The sequence below is a fragment of the Macrotis lagotis genome, chromosome X, assembly GCF_037893015.1.
Source record: "Macrotis lagotis isolate mMagLag1 chromosome X, bilby.v1.9.chrom.fasta, whole genome shotgun sequence".
In the NCBI taxonomy this organism is placed as follows: Eukaryota; Metazoa; Chordata; class Mammalia; order Peramelemorphia; family Peramelidae; genus Macrotis; species Macrotis lagotis.
In genome coordinates, this window is record NC_133666.1 from 624,537,421 (window position 1) to 624,555,086 (window position 17,666).

The window sequence follows — 17,666 nt, forward strand, 5'->3', positions numbered from 1 at the left end:
CTAAAACAACACAACAAATCCTATTTATAGCTTATTTGCACCTGGGTGTTTTCATGTTGTCTCTCCCATTAGATGGTGGGCTCTTTGTGGCAGGGCTGGCTTTTGTCTTTCTTTGCATCCTCAGAACTTAGTATAGTATAATAGGTACTTGATCAGTATATGTATTGTAGTGTGTGTGGGTATGTGTAGGGGTATATTCAAAACAGATATAAGGTGATTTAGGAGGGAAGACACTGAGGCAGCTAGGTGACAAAGTGGATGAAGCACTCCCCCTGGGAGTCAGGAAGACCTGAATTCAAATTCAACCTCAAATATTTCATACTTAATAGCTGTGTAATCTTGGGTAAGTCATTCACCCTAATTGTCTCACATCCAGGGCCATCTCCAGTCTCCCTGATTCAAATCTGGCCACTAGACCCAGATGGATCAGGAATAGAAAGTGAGGTTGATGTCTTCACCCAATCCAATTTACTTGCTTGTCATGGCGTCACTTCCCTGATGTTACCATCTTCTTCAAGAACGAAGGACAAACATCATCATTAAAAAAAAAAAAGTTGTTGAAGTTAAAAGATGGAGGTTGGGGGGAATGCACTCCAGACAGACCTGGGGAACAGCCAGTGCAAGCCTGTGGGGGAGGGGTGGTCACAGCAAGAGCAAAAGTGATTAGAGAGAGGGTAGGGTGTCTTACTTTTATCACACGGCCCTTGACCTTCTCCAGCAGGTAGATGACTTGTCTTCGGCGAGTGGCTGAGGACACATGTTGATCTGAAAGCTGTTGGAAGGTATACACAGCATTCTCCATCAGCTAAAAACAGAAATATTAGAAAAAGACATTTGATAAGGAAAAGATGTGTGGATTCACCACCTCTAGCCTCCAGAAACTCAAGACTGGAAAGTCAATAGGACATGCTCCTGCTTCCCTCTCACTCATCACCAGATAGGACCAGAGCTTCACACTGGCTCTCCTCACAGACCCTTCATGATACCTGTTGCATGAGATCCTGAGCACTGAAGACAAGCTTTTTCATCCCGTGAAAACCAAATCTTTTCTTCAAACCTCGAAGACGTTCCCAGTAAAGCTCTGCCGTCTGATAGCATGGACGCATCAGCTCTAAATCCCAGGGTATAGCTCCCAGTGAGCAAACCTGTGAAAGTGCAACCCCATAAGGAAGAAGTCTGAGCCCTTCCTGCTTATCCTGGACTAGGGAAATCATTCAAAAAGAGAATAGCAGGGAGCCTGCCCTTTGGTGGGAGCCATTCCCTAGATTGAGGAAAGCTGCTTCTAGAGTTCAGAAAAAGAATAGGAAGGACCCCATGCCTCAGATACTACATGGAAGTTGGCCTCAGAGGGTCAGGAAAAAGTCTTAGAAGTAATATCCTAACAATGCAAAAAATTCCAATAAGAAAGAAAAAAGAAAACTATAATGAGAATTACATTTTCAACCATCTAACAATGCAAACAATTCCAATAAGAAAGAAAAAAGAAAACTTTAATGAGAATTATATTTTCAACCATCTTAGATCAGCAAAACCAATATAAAAAGACAATGGAAACAAAGGCAGGTCACTGGAGGAAAATATCATGGCCCATTCCTGAAGGAACAGGGTGACAAAGGCTGATGACTAATGCTACTTGATAACAAAGAAAATAATTCTTTTAGAGGAAGAATTATTGCTCAGGATAGCTGGCAGGGTGATAATGGATGACAAAAAGAAGACAGAACTAATGAGTATTTACTTCTGTCTGGTCACCAAGAGGAATGAGTCTCAGAATGGGAAATGTGAGCAAAACAGGACAATAAAAATTGAAAATCAAGATGAAGTGAGGAAAGGGTAACCAGTGTCTCCCTTTAAATTCAAATGTCTGAATGAGATAAATTCTCACCCCATATCTAAGATATTCTGTTAACTCTTTAGTTTCACTGGGAGCCTTATTTCAATTACTAGCAAAATTCTGGAACATATTGTCAAAGGGAAGTCTTGTGAGCAACTCAATCAATTGGTCAGATAATAAATATTTTTCAGGCATCTATGTATTAGGAACTGTAGTAAGTGCAGAGAATACAAAGGCTGGAGGAGAGGGAGGTGGAGTAGGAGGAGGAGGAGAAAGAGGAAGAAGAAGAGGAGGGAGAGAAGGAAAAGAAAGAAAGAAAAAAGAAAGGAAGGGAGAAAGGAAGGAAGGAAAGAAGGAAGAAAAAAGATGTAGAAAAGAAAAAGAAAGAAGAAAGAGGATAAAAGAAAGGAAAGAAGGAGGAAGAAGGGAAGAAGAGAAGAAATGAAAAAGAAAAGGAAGAAGAAAGAAACAAAGAAAGCATGGAAAGAAAAGAAAAAGCCATGCTCTCAAGGAATTCACATTCTAATGAGGAGACAGCTATGTACAAAGAAGATATAGAAGTGACAGACTAGGGATAATCAAAGACAGTAGTCATTTGAGGCACTGGGAAAGGCTTTTTTATCAATGGTGTAATTTCAGGAGGAATTTGAAGGAAACCAATGAAGTCAGCTAGACTGTGCAGTTGACAAAGTGCTGGGCCTGGAGTCGAGAAGACTGATCTTCCTAAGTTCAAATCCAGCCCCAGACACTTCCTTGCTTTGTGAAACTCGGTAAGTCACTTAACACTGTTTGCCTTAGTTTCCTCATCTGTGAACTGAAGAAGGAAATGGCAAACCACTCCAGTATCTTTGCCAAGAAAACCCCATATGAACTCCTACAAAAGGAGTCAGACAGTCCTGAATATACTCAACAACAACCTATGTGACTCAATGTGCTAATAGGATACAAAACCCAACTGAAATAAAGATAATCCTGGGCTACAGAGAAAAATGAAGGCATGGCAGTCAGAGCAAAAAGGGATATATAGTACTGTAGTTTCAAAGTATTCTGTTCATTTCAGAACATACTTGGAGTGATCTGTCTAATTCTAGACATCTCGGAAGCTAGAGTTCATCTAAGAGGTGTCATCTCCTAAGAGAATCACCAATGGTTATCTAAAAGTTGTCACCAATGATTGAAGTAACTAGGGCTTTTTAGAACAGAGAAGACAAGATGGGGGACAGGGTTAATGATCTTAGTCTCCAGGAATCTGAGGAGCTTCTTTTCTTTTCCTCCCTCCCTCCCTTCCTTCCTTCCTCCCTCCCTTCCTTCCTTCCTTCCTTCCTTCTCCTCCTCCTCCTCCTCTTCTTCTTCTCCTCCTCCTCCTCTTCTTCTTTTTCTCTTTCTTTCTTTCTTTCTTTTCTTTCCTTCCTTCCTTCCTTCTTTCTTTCTTTCTTTCTTTCTTTCTTTCTTTCTTTCTTTCTTTCTTTCTTTCTTTCTTTCTTTCTTTCTTCTTTATTCATCTGGGGGATCCCAATGGACAAAAGTCACAAAGGAGTCACTTTGGCTTTGAGGTCAGGACAAACTTTCTAACAATTAATGAGTGCAGCCCCAAAGTGTCCTGGGCTGTCTCTAGAAGTGCTTAGTTCCCAACAGCTGGAGGTCTTCCATGCAGGTGATTGCCACAAGAGCCAAAGGAGACTCTTGCTTAAGCTTCCTTCCAGCTCTGAGTGCCTCTGATTCTTCACATCATGGCCCTTAGAGGAAGGAGATTTCCACATGTTTCCTATTATAACTCACTTCCCCTCAGCACCAAGGAAGAGTACCCAACAGCCTTCATGGTCAGCACTCTTTGTGGTGTTTATTAGGCTCTAGGAAATGTGAGCTGCCAGCAGGATAAGCACAAGATCTGCGAGGGTGACCTACAGAACAGCTGAAGGAAGTGTGCCTTGAACCAGGAGACTCTAAGGGAAAAGCAGAGAGTAATGAGAGCCCCACTTTTGACTGGTTCAGTCAAAGGCTATTTGTTGACCCTAAGGCTCTATAACTCCTTAGATATCCAGTGGGACAATTTCCAGTGTAAAGATCAGTCACCCTCCCACTGCATGAGGTTGCCTGGAAAAGGGGCTTGCAAGCTGTAGTACTAGCACTAGGCATTGTGCTAAGCCTTTGTAAAATATCTCAACAACTCTGTAAGGTACATGCTATTATTATTTGCATTTAACAATTGAGAAGGCGACAAAGGTTACATAGCTACTAAGCCCTGAGGCCAGATTTGAACTTGGGTCTTCCTGACTAGAGGCAGGCCTAGCACTCCAGAAATATCAGTTCATAAAGTTAAATTGACTGATAAAGTTAAATGATATGAACAGACAATTCTCAAGGGAAGAAATAAAAAATGCTCCAAATCAAAAATAATTAGAAAAATATGAATTAAAGCAACTCAGAAGTTATGCCTCATATCTATCAAATTGGCAAAACAGAAAAGGAAAACTACAAATATTAGAGGGGCAACAATATTGTGAAGACATCACTAATACAGAAATATGTTAAACATGTTTGTGTATGTACAACCTGTATCAGATTACCCACTGCCATGGGGAGAGGGGAGAGAAGGGAGGGTGATAGAAAAATGTAAAACTCAAAAATTTGCTAAAGGATAGATGTTGAAAATTATCTTTGTATGTAATTGGAGAAAAAATTTTAAAAAATGATATTGAGAAGACATACGACTTTGAAAGAATTAGGACCTTTCACCAATACATTGAACAACAACCAGTTATGATTCAAAGGATTCGTGATGAAACATGCTACCCATTTCCTGATAGAGAGGTGATAAACTCAATGTAGACTAAGATATATTTGTGGGGTGAGGGCATGGCCAATTAGGGAATTTGTTTTGCTTGACTATGCATATTTGTAACAAAAGTTTTATTTTTCTTTTTTTCTTATTGGGGGAAGGAAATACATGTTTTCATTGATTGCAAAATAATTTTTAAAAAATTATTAAAACTAAAGAGACCAAATAAAGAAAAACATATACAAAAATATTTATAACATTTCTTTTTATGGAAGCAAAGAAATGGAATAAAGTGGTACCCCTCAATTGGGGAATGGCAACAAATGACAGTATATGAAGGTAACAGAATAATACTGTGCTATGAGGAATGAAAAAGAAAGTTTCAGAGAAACCTGAAAAGACTTTCATGAACTGATGCAGAGCAAATTAAACTCTAACAAACTATAAAAATGAATACTTTTGAAAGACTTAAGGAACTATGAACATTTCAATAACTCACCCTGATTCCAGAGGGTTCATGATGAGGAATGCTACTTGCCTCCTCCTGACAGAGATGTGATGAATCACGAATATGTAGACTGAGAAATACATTTTTAGGCATAGCCAATATGGGAATCCCCTCCCCACTTATCTAAGTACTTGTAACAAGTTTTGTTTTCCTTTTTTTTTCTGGGGGGGGAACAAAATAAATTGATAATTTTTGAAATTTTAATTTAAAAAGGGGGGTTGTTGGGATTGCATGGGGAGGTCTCACCTCCTCTTTCAGCACAGCAACAAGCCGGCTTCTCTGAACATTTCTGAGCAGACTGTCCATTTGATGAACAAGGAGTGTGCCAATCATGCCAACCCCTTGATAAATAGGGCGCAGAAGCTCCTCCATAACCCAAGCCAGCTGAGGCTCCACTTCCCGGCAAAGAAAGGACTCAGCAGGGCCACACACCATTGCTGGGAAAAGAAAAGAATGCTTCTTGAGGCCCTGGGTCTGGCAAAAAGCCTAGGCTGCAGCACCAAGAAGGAGGCACCTAGGATCTGGAGGGAGACACAGGGGTAAAAGGACCAGTCACTGACTCATCAAAAAGGCCCTGGTTCTGTCACTGGAATGTGAGCCATACAAACAAAAGGGAGGGAGTGGGAAGCAGGGGTTGGGGTGGGGAGGGTGGCAGAGACACTTTGGAGCTGAATCTGGCCTCTATGCAAGCCTGTTCCAGGCAGAAGCAAGGTCTTCCTCACCCAACTAATTCTTACTTTGAAGTTTTTCAGCAATCTGTTTGCTTAATGCAAGTATCTGATCAGCTTCTGGACGAATTTTCTTCTCTAACTCTTTCTGAAGTTCTTCCTTTTCTTGATGAAAGTTTTGGAGCTCTGAGGAGATCAGCTTTAATACTAGAACATAAACTTCATCCAAGAACTGTTCAAACAGCAGGAGACAGAGAGAGAGAGAAAAAAGGAGAGAAGGAAAGGGAAAGGAAAAGAGAGAAGGAAAGAGGGGAGAGAGAGGATGAGAAGGGGGAACAAGAGAAATGGGGGAGAGATGGTGAGAGAGAGAGAAAAGGAGATCAAGAAAGGAAGGAAGGAGAAAGAGGAGAAAGAAAGGAAGGCAACACAGAGTGGGAGGGAGAGAGGAAAAGAGGGGGAAGGGATGTGTGTGGGGGGGGAAGAGAGAGAGAGAGAGAGAGAGAGAAAGAGAGAGAGAGAGAGAGTTAGGAAAACATATAACCTTATATTAAAGACATTTATATAGGTCATAGCAGAAATAGTTGAAGGGAGTCAGTGTCCTGGATGGCCTTTTCTAAGGAAAACCCCCAAAGCTCCCAAGTGCTGAACAAACAAATACAGTGCCAATCGCCACAAGAATGTTGATTGTTTTTCTTTCTGTTTGGTCTTTTCCCCTAAAGGGGGAGGGGATGGGTCACAACACCCATTCCCACAATCTTGAGAGCTGACACCCAGAAAATACCATATGCCTGCCCCACAGGAGAGGTTCTAAGGACTGTGGGGTTTCTATGTATGGTTTCCTAAACCCAACTGCTAGAATCACTCTGTATATCCTGGGGGGGTGTTAATCTTTCTTGTGCCTTGAACATTTTGGGGGGTGAAGTCCATAATTCCCTTCTCAGAATAATGTTTTGAAATAATTGAAGGAAATACTCAATTTCAGTTAGAGGTTAATGAAAATTAAGATGCAATTTTTTTTTCCTATACAAGTTCATGGATTCCCTGGAATCTTTTCCATGGACCCCAAGGAGCTGGTCCATGGTTAAGATCCTAAGAGCTGAGAAGTCCTATTCTCTATATACCCTCTGCCCACCAACCCTAAGATACTATACTTGAACCAGAGACAAAAATTTGTGTTACTCAAGCACTGATAAATCTTTGGATAGGAAAAGTCAAAGTAGAGAATTTACCTTTCTCCAGGCCCATTTCCTCCTACTTCCCACACCCCTGAGCATGACTGGCTTCTGGGCCCGAAGCTTCGGCAACAGATCCTGCATCAGCAAATTGGTGAGGATCTAGAACCAAAGGAAGGTAGAGATGACTGTTCCAAGGCAGGAAAAACTGGCCTTCCTCTCCATCAGCAGGCAGGAGAGAGGAGGTGACCACCAATTACAGTAATTTCACAAACCTCTGCATCTGTGCCCAAAAGGAGGTTGTCGACTCCATAAATGCCTTTCTCCTGCCTGTAGGACTTCACTGCATCCAGAAATGCCTCCATGTTGGGGGACTCTCTTCTCTGTAAAACTGAAGTCAGTTTTATTCTCATTCCCCCATGCTTTGGCCCACACATGGGAGTCAGTCTGAAGAGGTTGCTAGGGATCCTGAAATCCTACCCAGCTGTCAAGGACACCTTCCCTGATCTTCTTGGCCAGTAACAGCCAACCTACTTTGGTCTCAAGGAGCCCTGCAGACCCCCAACTCTAATGCAAAGGTCCTTGAGTATATGTCCTAGCAAGAATAAATTGAAGGAATGTTTAGACTAGAGAAGACTGGGGTGGGGCAGATAGGTGTCTTAAGTATTTGAAGGGCTTCTCTGTGGATCATTAGATTTGCTCTGTTTGGACCTAGAAGTAGAAGTTGTAAAGAGGCCATTTGGACAGGATGTCAAGAAAAACTTTTTAACTCTGAAGAGTTATGCTGAAATTAGAATGGGTTGCTTCAAATGGTACCTAATCCAGGCTAGAATTTTCCAAGCAAACAAAGTAAAGTTCAATTGTTTAAAGTTGGTCACTGAGTTCAATCCTTCCCCCATTTTATAGATGAAGAAACTGAAGTTAAGTGAAACTTAACTGAAGCTAAGTCCAAGTTCACACAAGTAGCAAGTGGCAGAAGCTAGGAAAGCAAAAAGTCTAGATCACAGGATTTGTATTGGAAGCCATCTCAGTGGCAATCCAGTCTGATCCATTTTTGAAAGGGATTTCCCACCTCTGACTGATTGCTTGTCAGACATATGAGGGTAGGGATTCTCAGATCTGTCATTACCTGTGTGACCTTGGACATGTCATGTAACCTGCATGGGCCTAAATTTCCTCATCTGTAAAATGAGGAAGGTGGTACTAGATGGCCCCTGAGCTCACTTGTAGTCATTCAGTCCATGATCTTGTAGTTTCTCTGAGCTTAGAGCAAGTTGGTTGGTTGGCTCTTGTTCTTCATTATGGAAGAAGACCAAAATGACATCATTATGTTGGAGACAAAAGTAGATGCTTTCTATTAAGTCATCTGCTGTTGAATGAACCAGTCAAGAAGGGTCCATAGCAACAGGACACTCCTGAGAAACTGACCTATCCATCAGGTGTATGCAGGAGGAGAAAACTCAGAAACTTGTCCTGACCTTGTCTGTGATACCAGGGACCCACTTACAGGACACAGACACAATCTGACCTTCAGAGTAAACATCTCAGTGGGGCTAGGTCCAGACCTACCTGATCCCCGGCGCTGAATCCCATTTCTCAGGACAGATTTCCAGCTGTTCTGAGATTCTATTGTGTCCGTGCACAAGCAGATGGGCTGTCGGAAAGAGTGGCAGAGATAGATGGGGAATTCCAGAGGGGGCTCAATGATTGGATCTGGATCTTGAATAGGATGGTTGCCTGGAAAAAGAGAAAGACCTCATTTTTGTCTTAGAGTCAAGAAGAAAGTTTGACTTCAATCTCGAGTCAAACAGCCAGGATAAATCAAAAATGCCCTTATATTTAAGGTAGGGAGGAATTGAGGGCCATCTTACTTTTAAAATTGACCTCATATTTCTCCTTCCATGACAAAGGGTCTCCAAATCTCTGAAGACTCTTCTTCTGAGACTGAAACAAATAATGTTCTGTCTTTGCATAATTCTCACACTACCCATCTCAAAGGACTTTTGTTGGAAAGGGCTTTGTAAACCTTAGGAGCACCATATGAATGTGAGTAGCTGTGATTAATCTCTAATGGCAAAGTCTTTTTTTAATCTATCTATCTGTCTATCTATCTATCTATTTTTATTTTTTTTAAGTTTTTGCAAAGCAATGGGGTTAAAGTGGCTTGCCCAAGGCCACACAGCTAGGTAATTATTAAGTGTCTGAGGCCAGATTTGAACTCAGGTACTTCTGACTCCAGGGCTAGTGCCCTATCCACTGTGCCACCTAGCTGCCCCTAGATGTTTCAAATCTTAACATTAAAAACTAACAGGCAAATACTTGACTAGCTCTAGAATAAAGTCTAACTTTAGAGGATAAGGAAAGGGGTATATGAAGGCAGAAATGACTAGAAATGAACATTTAGGTAGGCTAGGTGACAAAATCTTTCTTACCTGTTGACCCCCGATAAAGACATTCCCTCCATGAGGCCACTAGTGTGTAACCAGTCAAAGCAACTGACCCCTGTGACTCATTGCCACATTTCTGCTCCTAGAAAGACATCCCAAATTTTTTAGAAATTTTCTCAACTACAAGTTGCTCTCACCCAAACTTAGGAAGATAAACAGCTAATGAGTTAAGAACTCCCCAAAATATTCACTCAAAGGACACTTTCAATGAAGCATCATAAGGCAGCATCATGCCTTAGCAAGAATCTTGGAAATCAGAAAGCCTGGGCACTAGTCCCAGACTTGCATGATTATAATTTTCTTTGTCACCTTTAGTAAGTCACACCCCAATCTTTGGGCCTCAATGAAGGCATTGGATTAAATAGCCTAAGCCCAGACAGTTCCACCATTTTTTGCCACTGATCCAGATGACTCTGGAGGAGAGAATGAGGCTGGTGACTTTAGGCCAGTCTCACTTAAATCCAATTCACTTGCAAGTCTTATCACCTTCCTGATGTCATTGGTCCCCTTCAGAAGCAAAGATAAACAACAATTCCCCATTCCATGCATGCAATATTATAGTCAAAATTGGTCTACCTCCTATTTCTGCATATAACCTAAAGTTCCCCACTTCTGGGCTTTTGCTCCTCAAATATCTTTTCAAATTCCTATTGATCTTTTAAAACTCAAATGCCACCTCCTGGAGGAAACTTTCATGGATTTTTCCCAGTTGGAAATGATGTCGAGTCTTATATAGGACCCTGGCATTGAGAAGTCAGTTAATTTATAAACACCTTCATCACTTATTATTTTGTATGATAATTATCCTCCTGCTATATTCTAGCCACCAAGAAACCATGTTTTATTGAAACTTCCTATTACCTCTGTTTATCAAGATCCCAAGACAATAGAGTTAGAACTGAATGCAATCTCAAAGGTCCTACTCTCTCTACACATAAGGAAACTAACACTCAGAGATTGGGAAGTGATTTGCCCAAGGTTACTCAGTAAACTAGTTATGAGTCTGGGACTAGAATTTGAGTCTAGGACTAAAACCAGAGGTAGTAGATATCCTGCCCAAGATCACATAGTTGATATGTGGAAGAGCTAACATTTGAACTCAGGTCCTCCACCTCCAAATCCATTCTTTATTGATAAATTAATGGACTTAATGGATTTAAATGACCTATTCTATTGACCTAAAGTTTCTGTGGAGACAAGGTGACTTGAGAATGGGGAGGGACACATAGACAAGCCAGTTCACTTCTGGGGAAGAACAGAGATAGTGGGAGAAGAAAGCTTCTTATCTGGCTGTACCCCATTAGTAACCTATTTGTTACTAATTCCACTCCATGAGTCTCTCATTCCTACCCTGAAGTGCTTATAGCCATGAGGATAGCACAAAGAACATGTATCTGATCTCTGCTTTTGACTTAATGATGTACTTTAGGCATCTATATCTTAACTGGAATTAAATTTCAATTCACTTATATTCAATCCAAGAAAAATCTATTAAATAATCATCATATGTATGAAACTCTACCAGGTGCTGGGAATAAAAAAAAAAGTGAAATATTCCCTGCCCTCAAAGAGCTTACATTCTATTGGATTTATGTACTTAAATTTAAGTATAATACAAGATAATATGAAGAAGGAAGGAGTGCAAACTACTCAAAGGGAGGGAGGATAAGGGGAAGTTTCATGGAGTATGTGGTCCTTCCATTGAGTCTTGAAGGAAGACAAAGATTCTAGAAGGAAGATGAGGGGAGGCATTAAAGGCAAGGGATGTGGATTTTACAAATTCAATAGATAAAGTGTCCAGTTCAGGTAATGACTAGGATTCAAGTTTGGCTAGAATGGAGAAATTGTGAAAGGAGTAAGGTTAAAATAAGGCTAGAAGAGAAGGGTAGAAATAAAATGGTAAATGGTCTTAACTACTGGGTTCAGTAATATGCATGTCACCTAGAAGTAATGGAGAGCTACTAGAGTTCTTAGGGTAGGGCAGTTATATGGTCAGTAGGCTCCAACTGCTGTATTGGTTTGAGTTATTGAATACCTAGCTCAACATAGGCCTATGGAATACTTAGTCAAAATGAATTAACCTCCTGAATGAGATCCCCCAGCTGCTATTAACTTCCTTTCAAAGTTACTTGATTGGTTTATGAATTGTATGTACCTATATAGACATTATTACCTCTCCTGTTAGAATATAAACTCTCTGAAGGCAGGGACTATCTCCTCTTGTCTTTGTATGAGCCTAGCATCAAATAAGCATTAGGCTAATAATTGTTTTTTGATTGATTTATTGGGACTGCAAGATTTAAAATCCTTTAGAAATTATTTTAAATGGAAGAGAAATTTCTAGAAAAACCAAAGTGACCTTTCAAAATAGAAAATACAATCAATGACAAGAACTGTCCAGATTTTCTCCTCTATAAAATGATGGGTTTGGATAATGAATTCTCAGAGGCCTCCCAGTTCTGACTTTCCATGAGCCCCTCCCTCCTTCTTCCTGATTGAAGAGGGTGGAGGGTGGAGGGTGGACACTAAAGAGCTTCTCCTAGATTTTCCACTTTTTAAAGTAATAATCTTCAGTATTTCTCATCAGATCTCTTTCCTGGATGCCATCATCTCTAGAAACTCATCATTCTGCAAGATAAAATCAAGTGGGAAACATATATTTTTATATCATTTTTCCAACATAACTTTGTGCTCCTCTCCATTCCAACCTCTTTCCCCATTAGATTGTGAGCTCTCAAAGAGTAGGCACTATCTTATGTCTTTCTTTGTATCTCCAGGGCTTAACACAGCATCTGATACATAATAAATACATAATCTGGTACAGAAAAAATGCATATACACTCTGACTCCAACTCTAAAATGGCTTTTTCAAGGTCATACCAGTAGCAAGAAGCAAAAATACTACTAATTCCATGACTAATGTTCCTGCTACTACCTCTGCAAAAAACGGACTGCAAGGGGTCTAGAACCAAGTATTAAGTTTAACATCAGCATTGGCATTGACATTGGTACTGGTAGACCCAACTGAGAATAAGAGGGATACTTTTACCTCTTTACTGTCAAACCACTCTAGAGAAGAGTCTCCACGGAGGACACAGTAGCTATCCCTCCACTTGGGGGAGTTCCCTTGCAAGTGGGTCAGGATCCCCTCATGCATTATGGCCGGAGGAGGTTTCTAAGAAAAGAAACTTGGTCAAACATGGTATCATATCATGTGACATTTCTTTAAAAAACAAAACAAAACCCAGTACAACAGAGAATGAGAGGCTTCATTCTGCTCCCCTACCTTCAACAGACTCCCTAGTGCTGCCACAGCTACACACCAGTGGTTTTCCAAACACATGGAAGCTATTAATGTCTGTGTCTAGAGACAACTGAGCTAAGGACAGTGAATCTATTATCTCTCCAGAGACCTGGGGCAGAGTAGCAGAGCATGAACCTGCAGACCTTTAAACATATATCCACATCTGAAGGATAGTCCTTTATAAGGTAATGGTTGATTTAGATTTTTTTCAGAATATCCTGGAAAGGAAAGGATGGGAAGGACCTCTCCCATCAAGGTGTTGGGTCTCAAAGAATAACCATTTGGATTCATCCTGTATCACCCTTTCCATTTGAAGGCAGGAAATTGCACCTGGGCACTTAATCACATTACAAGTTATATACCAACATCATCACCAACAATTTCCCTGCCCCAATCCTTGAAAGGAATGTCAGGGCATCAAAGCAAAAAGAACTTTATAACAAAAAAATTTACAGCAATTTTTTGCAGTAACAAAGATCTGGAAACTAAGAGAGAATGATTAGATAAACTGTAGTATAGAAATGTATTATAAGAATGGAATTTTGTTGTACTCTAAGAAATTATAAAAAAGGACCATTTCAGAGGAAACAAAAATGAACAAAGCAAAATGAGCAGAATAGAACATTTCACATGTCAACTGCATTATAGAGATAAACATCTTTGAAAGACTTGAGAACATTGGACCACTTACTGATAAAGCTGGAGCCCACAGGACTAAACATGCTACTCTCCTCCTGCCAGAGGAAAGTGATGGCCTTAAAATGCAGAATAAGACAGACATTTTTGACATGGCCAATGTGGGAATTTGTTTTTCTGGAATATACCTATTTATTATGAGGATCTTATTTTTATTTTTATGGTTCAAGGGGTGAGAGGCAGTGGAAAGGAACAGATAAAAATGCTTGTTAAAAATAAGTTTTTTTAAGCTAAAAAAAGGGAATAGAGTAACAGGAGTACAAGTAGACAAAAAACAAGGTAGTTCAGCCTAAAAGAGTATTCTATCATTCTCCAAAGCCTCTGACATGTGAAGTTAATGAGCTTCCATCCTCAATGTCCATTTTTCCTCTCTGTGTGAGGAGTTTGTACTGGGACTCTATGTGATCTCCATCTTCTAAACAGAGCAGAGAAGTCACTGGCCCAAGGAAGCAAAGCCCAATTTATCTCAAACTGGAGCACTCTCAGGATCAATGCCCACTTTTGTGCCAACCTAGAACCTCCCCAGTATCAGCACCTACTTCACTCTTCCATAGCTGGAATCCTGTCTGCCCTTGGGGTGTCATCTCTCTTGAGATTTGCCTCAGGAAGACCAAAGCAAGTTGCCTTCGGTAATGTGGCATGAAATTATTCAGGAAAGCATCTGTCCGGCCTGGGAAGGAACAAAGAACAGGGACAAACACTAGCTGTTCTCCTTTCCCTTCAGCTGATCCCACTTTGTTCTGAGATATTTGGAAGCCCCCCCCCCCCGCCAGGGGGCTATACCCTGTGATCCCTCTTGCTTCTGACAGGTCTGTAAAACACACCCCAAGCATGGTCTTGTTTACACCAAGTCTGAATTAGGGAAGCCTAGATGAGCAGAACACCTTCCACCTGGAATCTTGATGCTCAGACACATGTACAAGATAATTGCTCCCATGAGGCTCTCATTCCCAATTGTCCTATTCCCATAAAGATCAGAGAGACTGGATTTGGATGACTTGAGTTTCCTCAACACCCTGAGAAGCCCATCCAACAGATGATTCAGGAAGGAGAGCCTGGGAAAGGGGTTTGTGGTTGGGGATCACAATGCTGAGAGAGAGAGAGAGCAAAAGTTTCTCCCAATTCATTTATCCAACTATTTGAAATCATGAAGAGTTTGAGAAGGGAGAAAAAGAGGAAAGGAAAAAAACCTGCAGAAAGGAAGGAAATAAGTATATATTGAGGATCTACTCTGATCCAAACACTATGCTAAGCACCTTACAATCTCTCATTTGATCCTCACAACACTCCCATGAGGGAGGCTCCATAATTTACATTTTACAGATGAGAAAACTGAGGTACATAGAGATTAAATGACTTGCCCAGAATCATAGTGAGTAAGAGTTTGAGGTCACATTTGAACTCAGGTCTTCCTGACTCCAGGCCCTAGTACTTCCAGAGGACCTGGGTCTGAATCTGAGCTCCCTCACTTATTCACTGAAGGATAAGTCACATGCCCTCTGTTTCCTTATCATCTTCATTTTACGGATAACATACTTATTCCTTCACAGGGTTTGTTGTAAGGGTCAAGTGAAATGTGAAAGTAAGGGCTTAGGAATCCATAAAGTATTTTTACAAATGTAATCTATTATTATTATTATTATTATTATTATTATTATTATTAATTGGGGGCTGAGGCAATAGGATTAAGTGACTAGCTTTGGGGTCACACTGCTAGGAAGGATCAAGTGTCTGAGGTCACATTTGAACTCAGGTCCTCCTGACCCTAGGACTGGTGCTCTACATACTGAGCTACCTAGCTGCCCCCATCATTATTTTTTCTTTTTTTTTTATTTTTGTAAGGCAATGGGCTAAGTGACTTTCCTAAGGTCACACAACTAAGTAAGTATTAAGTGTCTGAGGCCACATTTGAACTCAAGTCCTCCTGACTCCAGGGCAGTGTACTCTATTCACAACATCATCTAGCTGCCCCCATTATTATTTTTATAATTTTATAAATTTTATAATTTTGGTAAATTTTTAATTGTATATTGTATTATCATTATCATAGATTTTAAATAGACAGCACAACCAGATTTGTCTCTGAGCTCAAGTTCAGCTGGTTTCTGAGACATCAACTCCATGCCAAGCTCTCCTTCCATCTTAATATCCTTTCTTCTCAATAACAGACCATCAGAGACATCACAAAGAAGCCAAGTGATCAGCAACAAACGCTCATTGCTGAATGTTTACTCTTGGCAGGGTGAAGTGCATACTGAGAGCCACAAATCCCTGAAAATCAGGGTGGGCTTGAGCAAAGACCCATCAGCCAGCCAGAAACCCCATGAACTATGAAGCCTATCTAATCCTACACAGTCCAGGAGCCTCAACCAAGTGATTTGTTAAGAATGTTGGCAGGAAGGCTCCCAGGTTCTTTCTTTTTGTGGGTCATTTCATCTCCAGCATTTAGCACAAGATGCCCAGCCTAGAGTAACCTTTTAATAACTTGTGCACTGATTGAGTAACTGCTGACCCTGAGATTCTGTGACCTCACTCCTCTAACCCACCTCCTCTTCTCCTCAAATGACCCAATAAAGAACCATGATTCCAAGTGCTTTTTCTGGCCCAAAGCTACAAAAGTCCTCTTCCCATCCCTAAGCTAGTAGGGACTAGTTCAGACAGAATTCTGCAGTCCACATGTGCATGACACATAAACTAGAGTCACACCCAGAATTTGGTACTTGAAGGAATTTTTCATGTTGGGGCCAAAAACATATCTGGGTCTCCTTAGTAGATAATGGGGCCCCAGGCAGTGCTGAGTGGTATCTCTGAGTCACTGTCCAAATGTTGGGGGAGGAGAGAAGCAGGGAGAAAGGGAAGGACAGCAGAGGGAAGGAAGACTGAGAAAATAACAGAGAGAGAGAGAGAGAAATGGAAGTGAGAAAAGTGGGAGAGACACAGAAATGGAGAGAAAGGGAGAGAGAGGAGTGGACAGGAGAGAGAGAGAGAGAGAGAGAGAGAGAGAGAGAGAGAGAGAGAGAGAATAGGGGCAAGAAGAGAGGAGAGAGACTAAAAAACATTCAAACATTCACTGGGTTAAGGCTGCCAAGATCCCCTCTCCAGGCTCTCAGAAGGGCTCTAGAAATAACACGTGACAATACCACCTCCAAACAAGTTGTCTCCATCTTACCTCTCAGGTACTGGCACTGTCTCTCTCCCAGGTGGCTGGAGCTCTGGGCACCCATCTCCCTCTTTCCAGTAAGGACCTGCAGGAAGTTTCTTTTGCTTGGTTAGAATAGCTACTCAGAGAATACCCTGAGTGCACCTCCTGTTTGACAACTCAGCTAAGTTAAAAGTTAAGGTGATTTCTCTGGGATAGAACAGACCTTGGAGTTGAAGCTCTATTAACCTAAAGGCCTTAGAGCAGGGTTCCTCTAATTCAATTTTAGCAATCTCTTATTAAAATCCTGTGACTCTAAGCCATCAGGTCCTGACATGCCACCCAAGCAAAGCCAACTCTGCATCAAGAAAGACTTGAGGGGGAAACTGAACCCTGTCCTCGATTGTACTTTAAAAAAATGGTCCAAGTCACTCCAAGAGAGAAGTGAACCTTGCATTGTGGGTGGGGGGACTCCAAAAATTGTTAATCCTCCAGAGACATGTGGGCGAGGGGTGTGTACCTTGGGGGTGTGCTGGCTCTCAGAAGGGGATGTTATGGTCACACCTGCCAACCACAGGAGTGCCAGGGCAATAATCTTAAGGGAGCACCAACCGCCTAGAAAAAGAATTTATGTTAAAGGTTGAGAAGAAAACCTTCTTATGACTTTTCAGTCACCTTCCTGATCTTTTTATCCATATCTGTGGCTGTTGTCTATTGCCAAAGAGAAGGGAATGAGTGATGGTTAAAAAGACAATTTATGGTCTAAACTTTGTGAAACCCAAGTAAATGTTTTGGTATCATCAGCTCCTTGGGGAAATGCCTCTAGCCCCACCCTGCACCTGTTTTCTATTCTGTTTCAGTTAGAGATTTTTCCAATGCTGGTAATTTCCTTTGGGGCTGAGAAAAGATCTTCCACAGGTGCACAAATGGTGATTTGTATTGTATATTGTACACAATCCATGTGTTCATCTTCACTGGTGCCAAGTGGCCAGCTCATCACCAGGCAACCTGTTAGTCATGGGCTAAGGCTTAGGAATTGGAGGGGGGGGGGTAGTCTAAGCGTGGCTACAGGGAAAAAACCAGTGTGTAGATGTGAGAAAGGAAGAAATGAAAATACCA

At 41.1% G+C, this 17,666-nt stretch overlaps 1 protein-coding gene across 2 annotated transcripts in view; it reads right to left on the reverse strand.

Moving 5' to 3' along the window:
• Positions 1-16,991, reverse strand: part of NIBAN3 (niban apoptosis regulator 3) — a 33,836-nt gene extending 16,845 nt beyond the window's left edge. The window contains exons 1-11 of one of the 2 annotated variants that reach the window (XM_074203262.1): positions 16,578-16,991; positions 13,948-14,078; positions 12,458-12,583; positions 9,394-9,490; positions 8,531-8,698; positions 7,237-7,352; positions 7,019-7,123; positions 5,859-6,021; positions 5,368-5,558; positions 987-1,145; positions 689-805 (exon numbers count right to left, since the gene is read on the reverse strand). In XM_074203262.1, the coding sequence (XP_074059363.1) occupies positions 689-805; positions 987-1,145; positions 5,368-5,558; positions 5,859-6,021; positions 7,019-7,123; positions 7,237-7,352; positions 8,531-8,698; positions 9,394-9,490; positions 12,458-12,583; positions 13,948-14,078; positions 16,578-16,632 (1,428 nt within the window). In that variant the 5' untranslated portion in view covers positions 16,633-16,991. The remainder of the gene's footprint in view (positions 1-688; positions 806-986; positions 1,146-5,367; positions 5,559-5,858; positions 6,022-7,018; positions 7,124-7,236; positions 7,353-8,530; positions 8,699-9,393; positions 9,491-12,457; positions 12,584-13,947; positions 14,079-16,577) is intronic. The other variant, XM_074203263.1, reaches the window with a different exon arrangement.
• Positions 16,992-17,666: the final 675 nt, after the last annotated feature.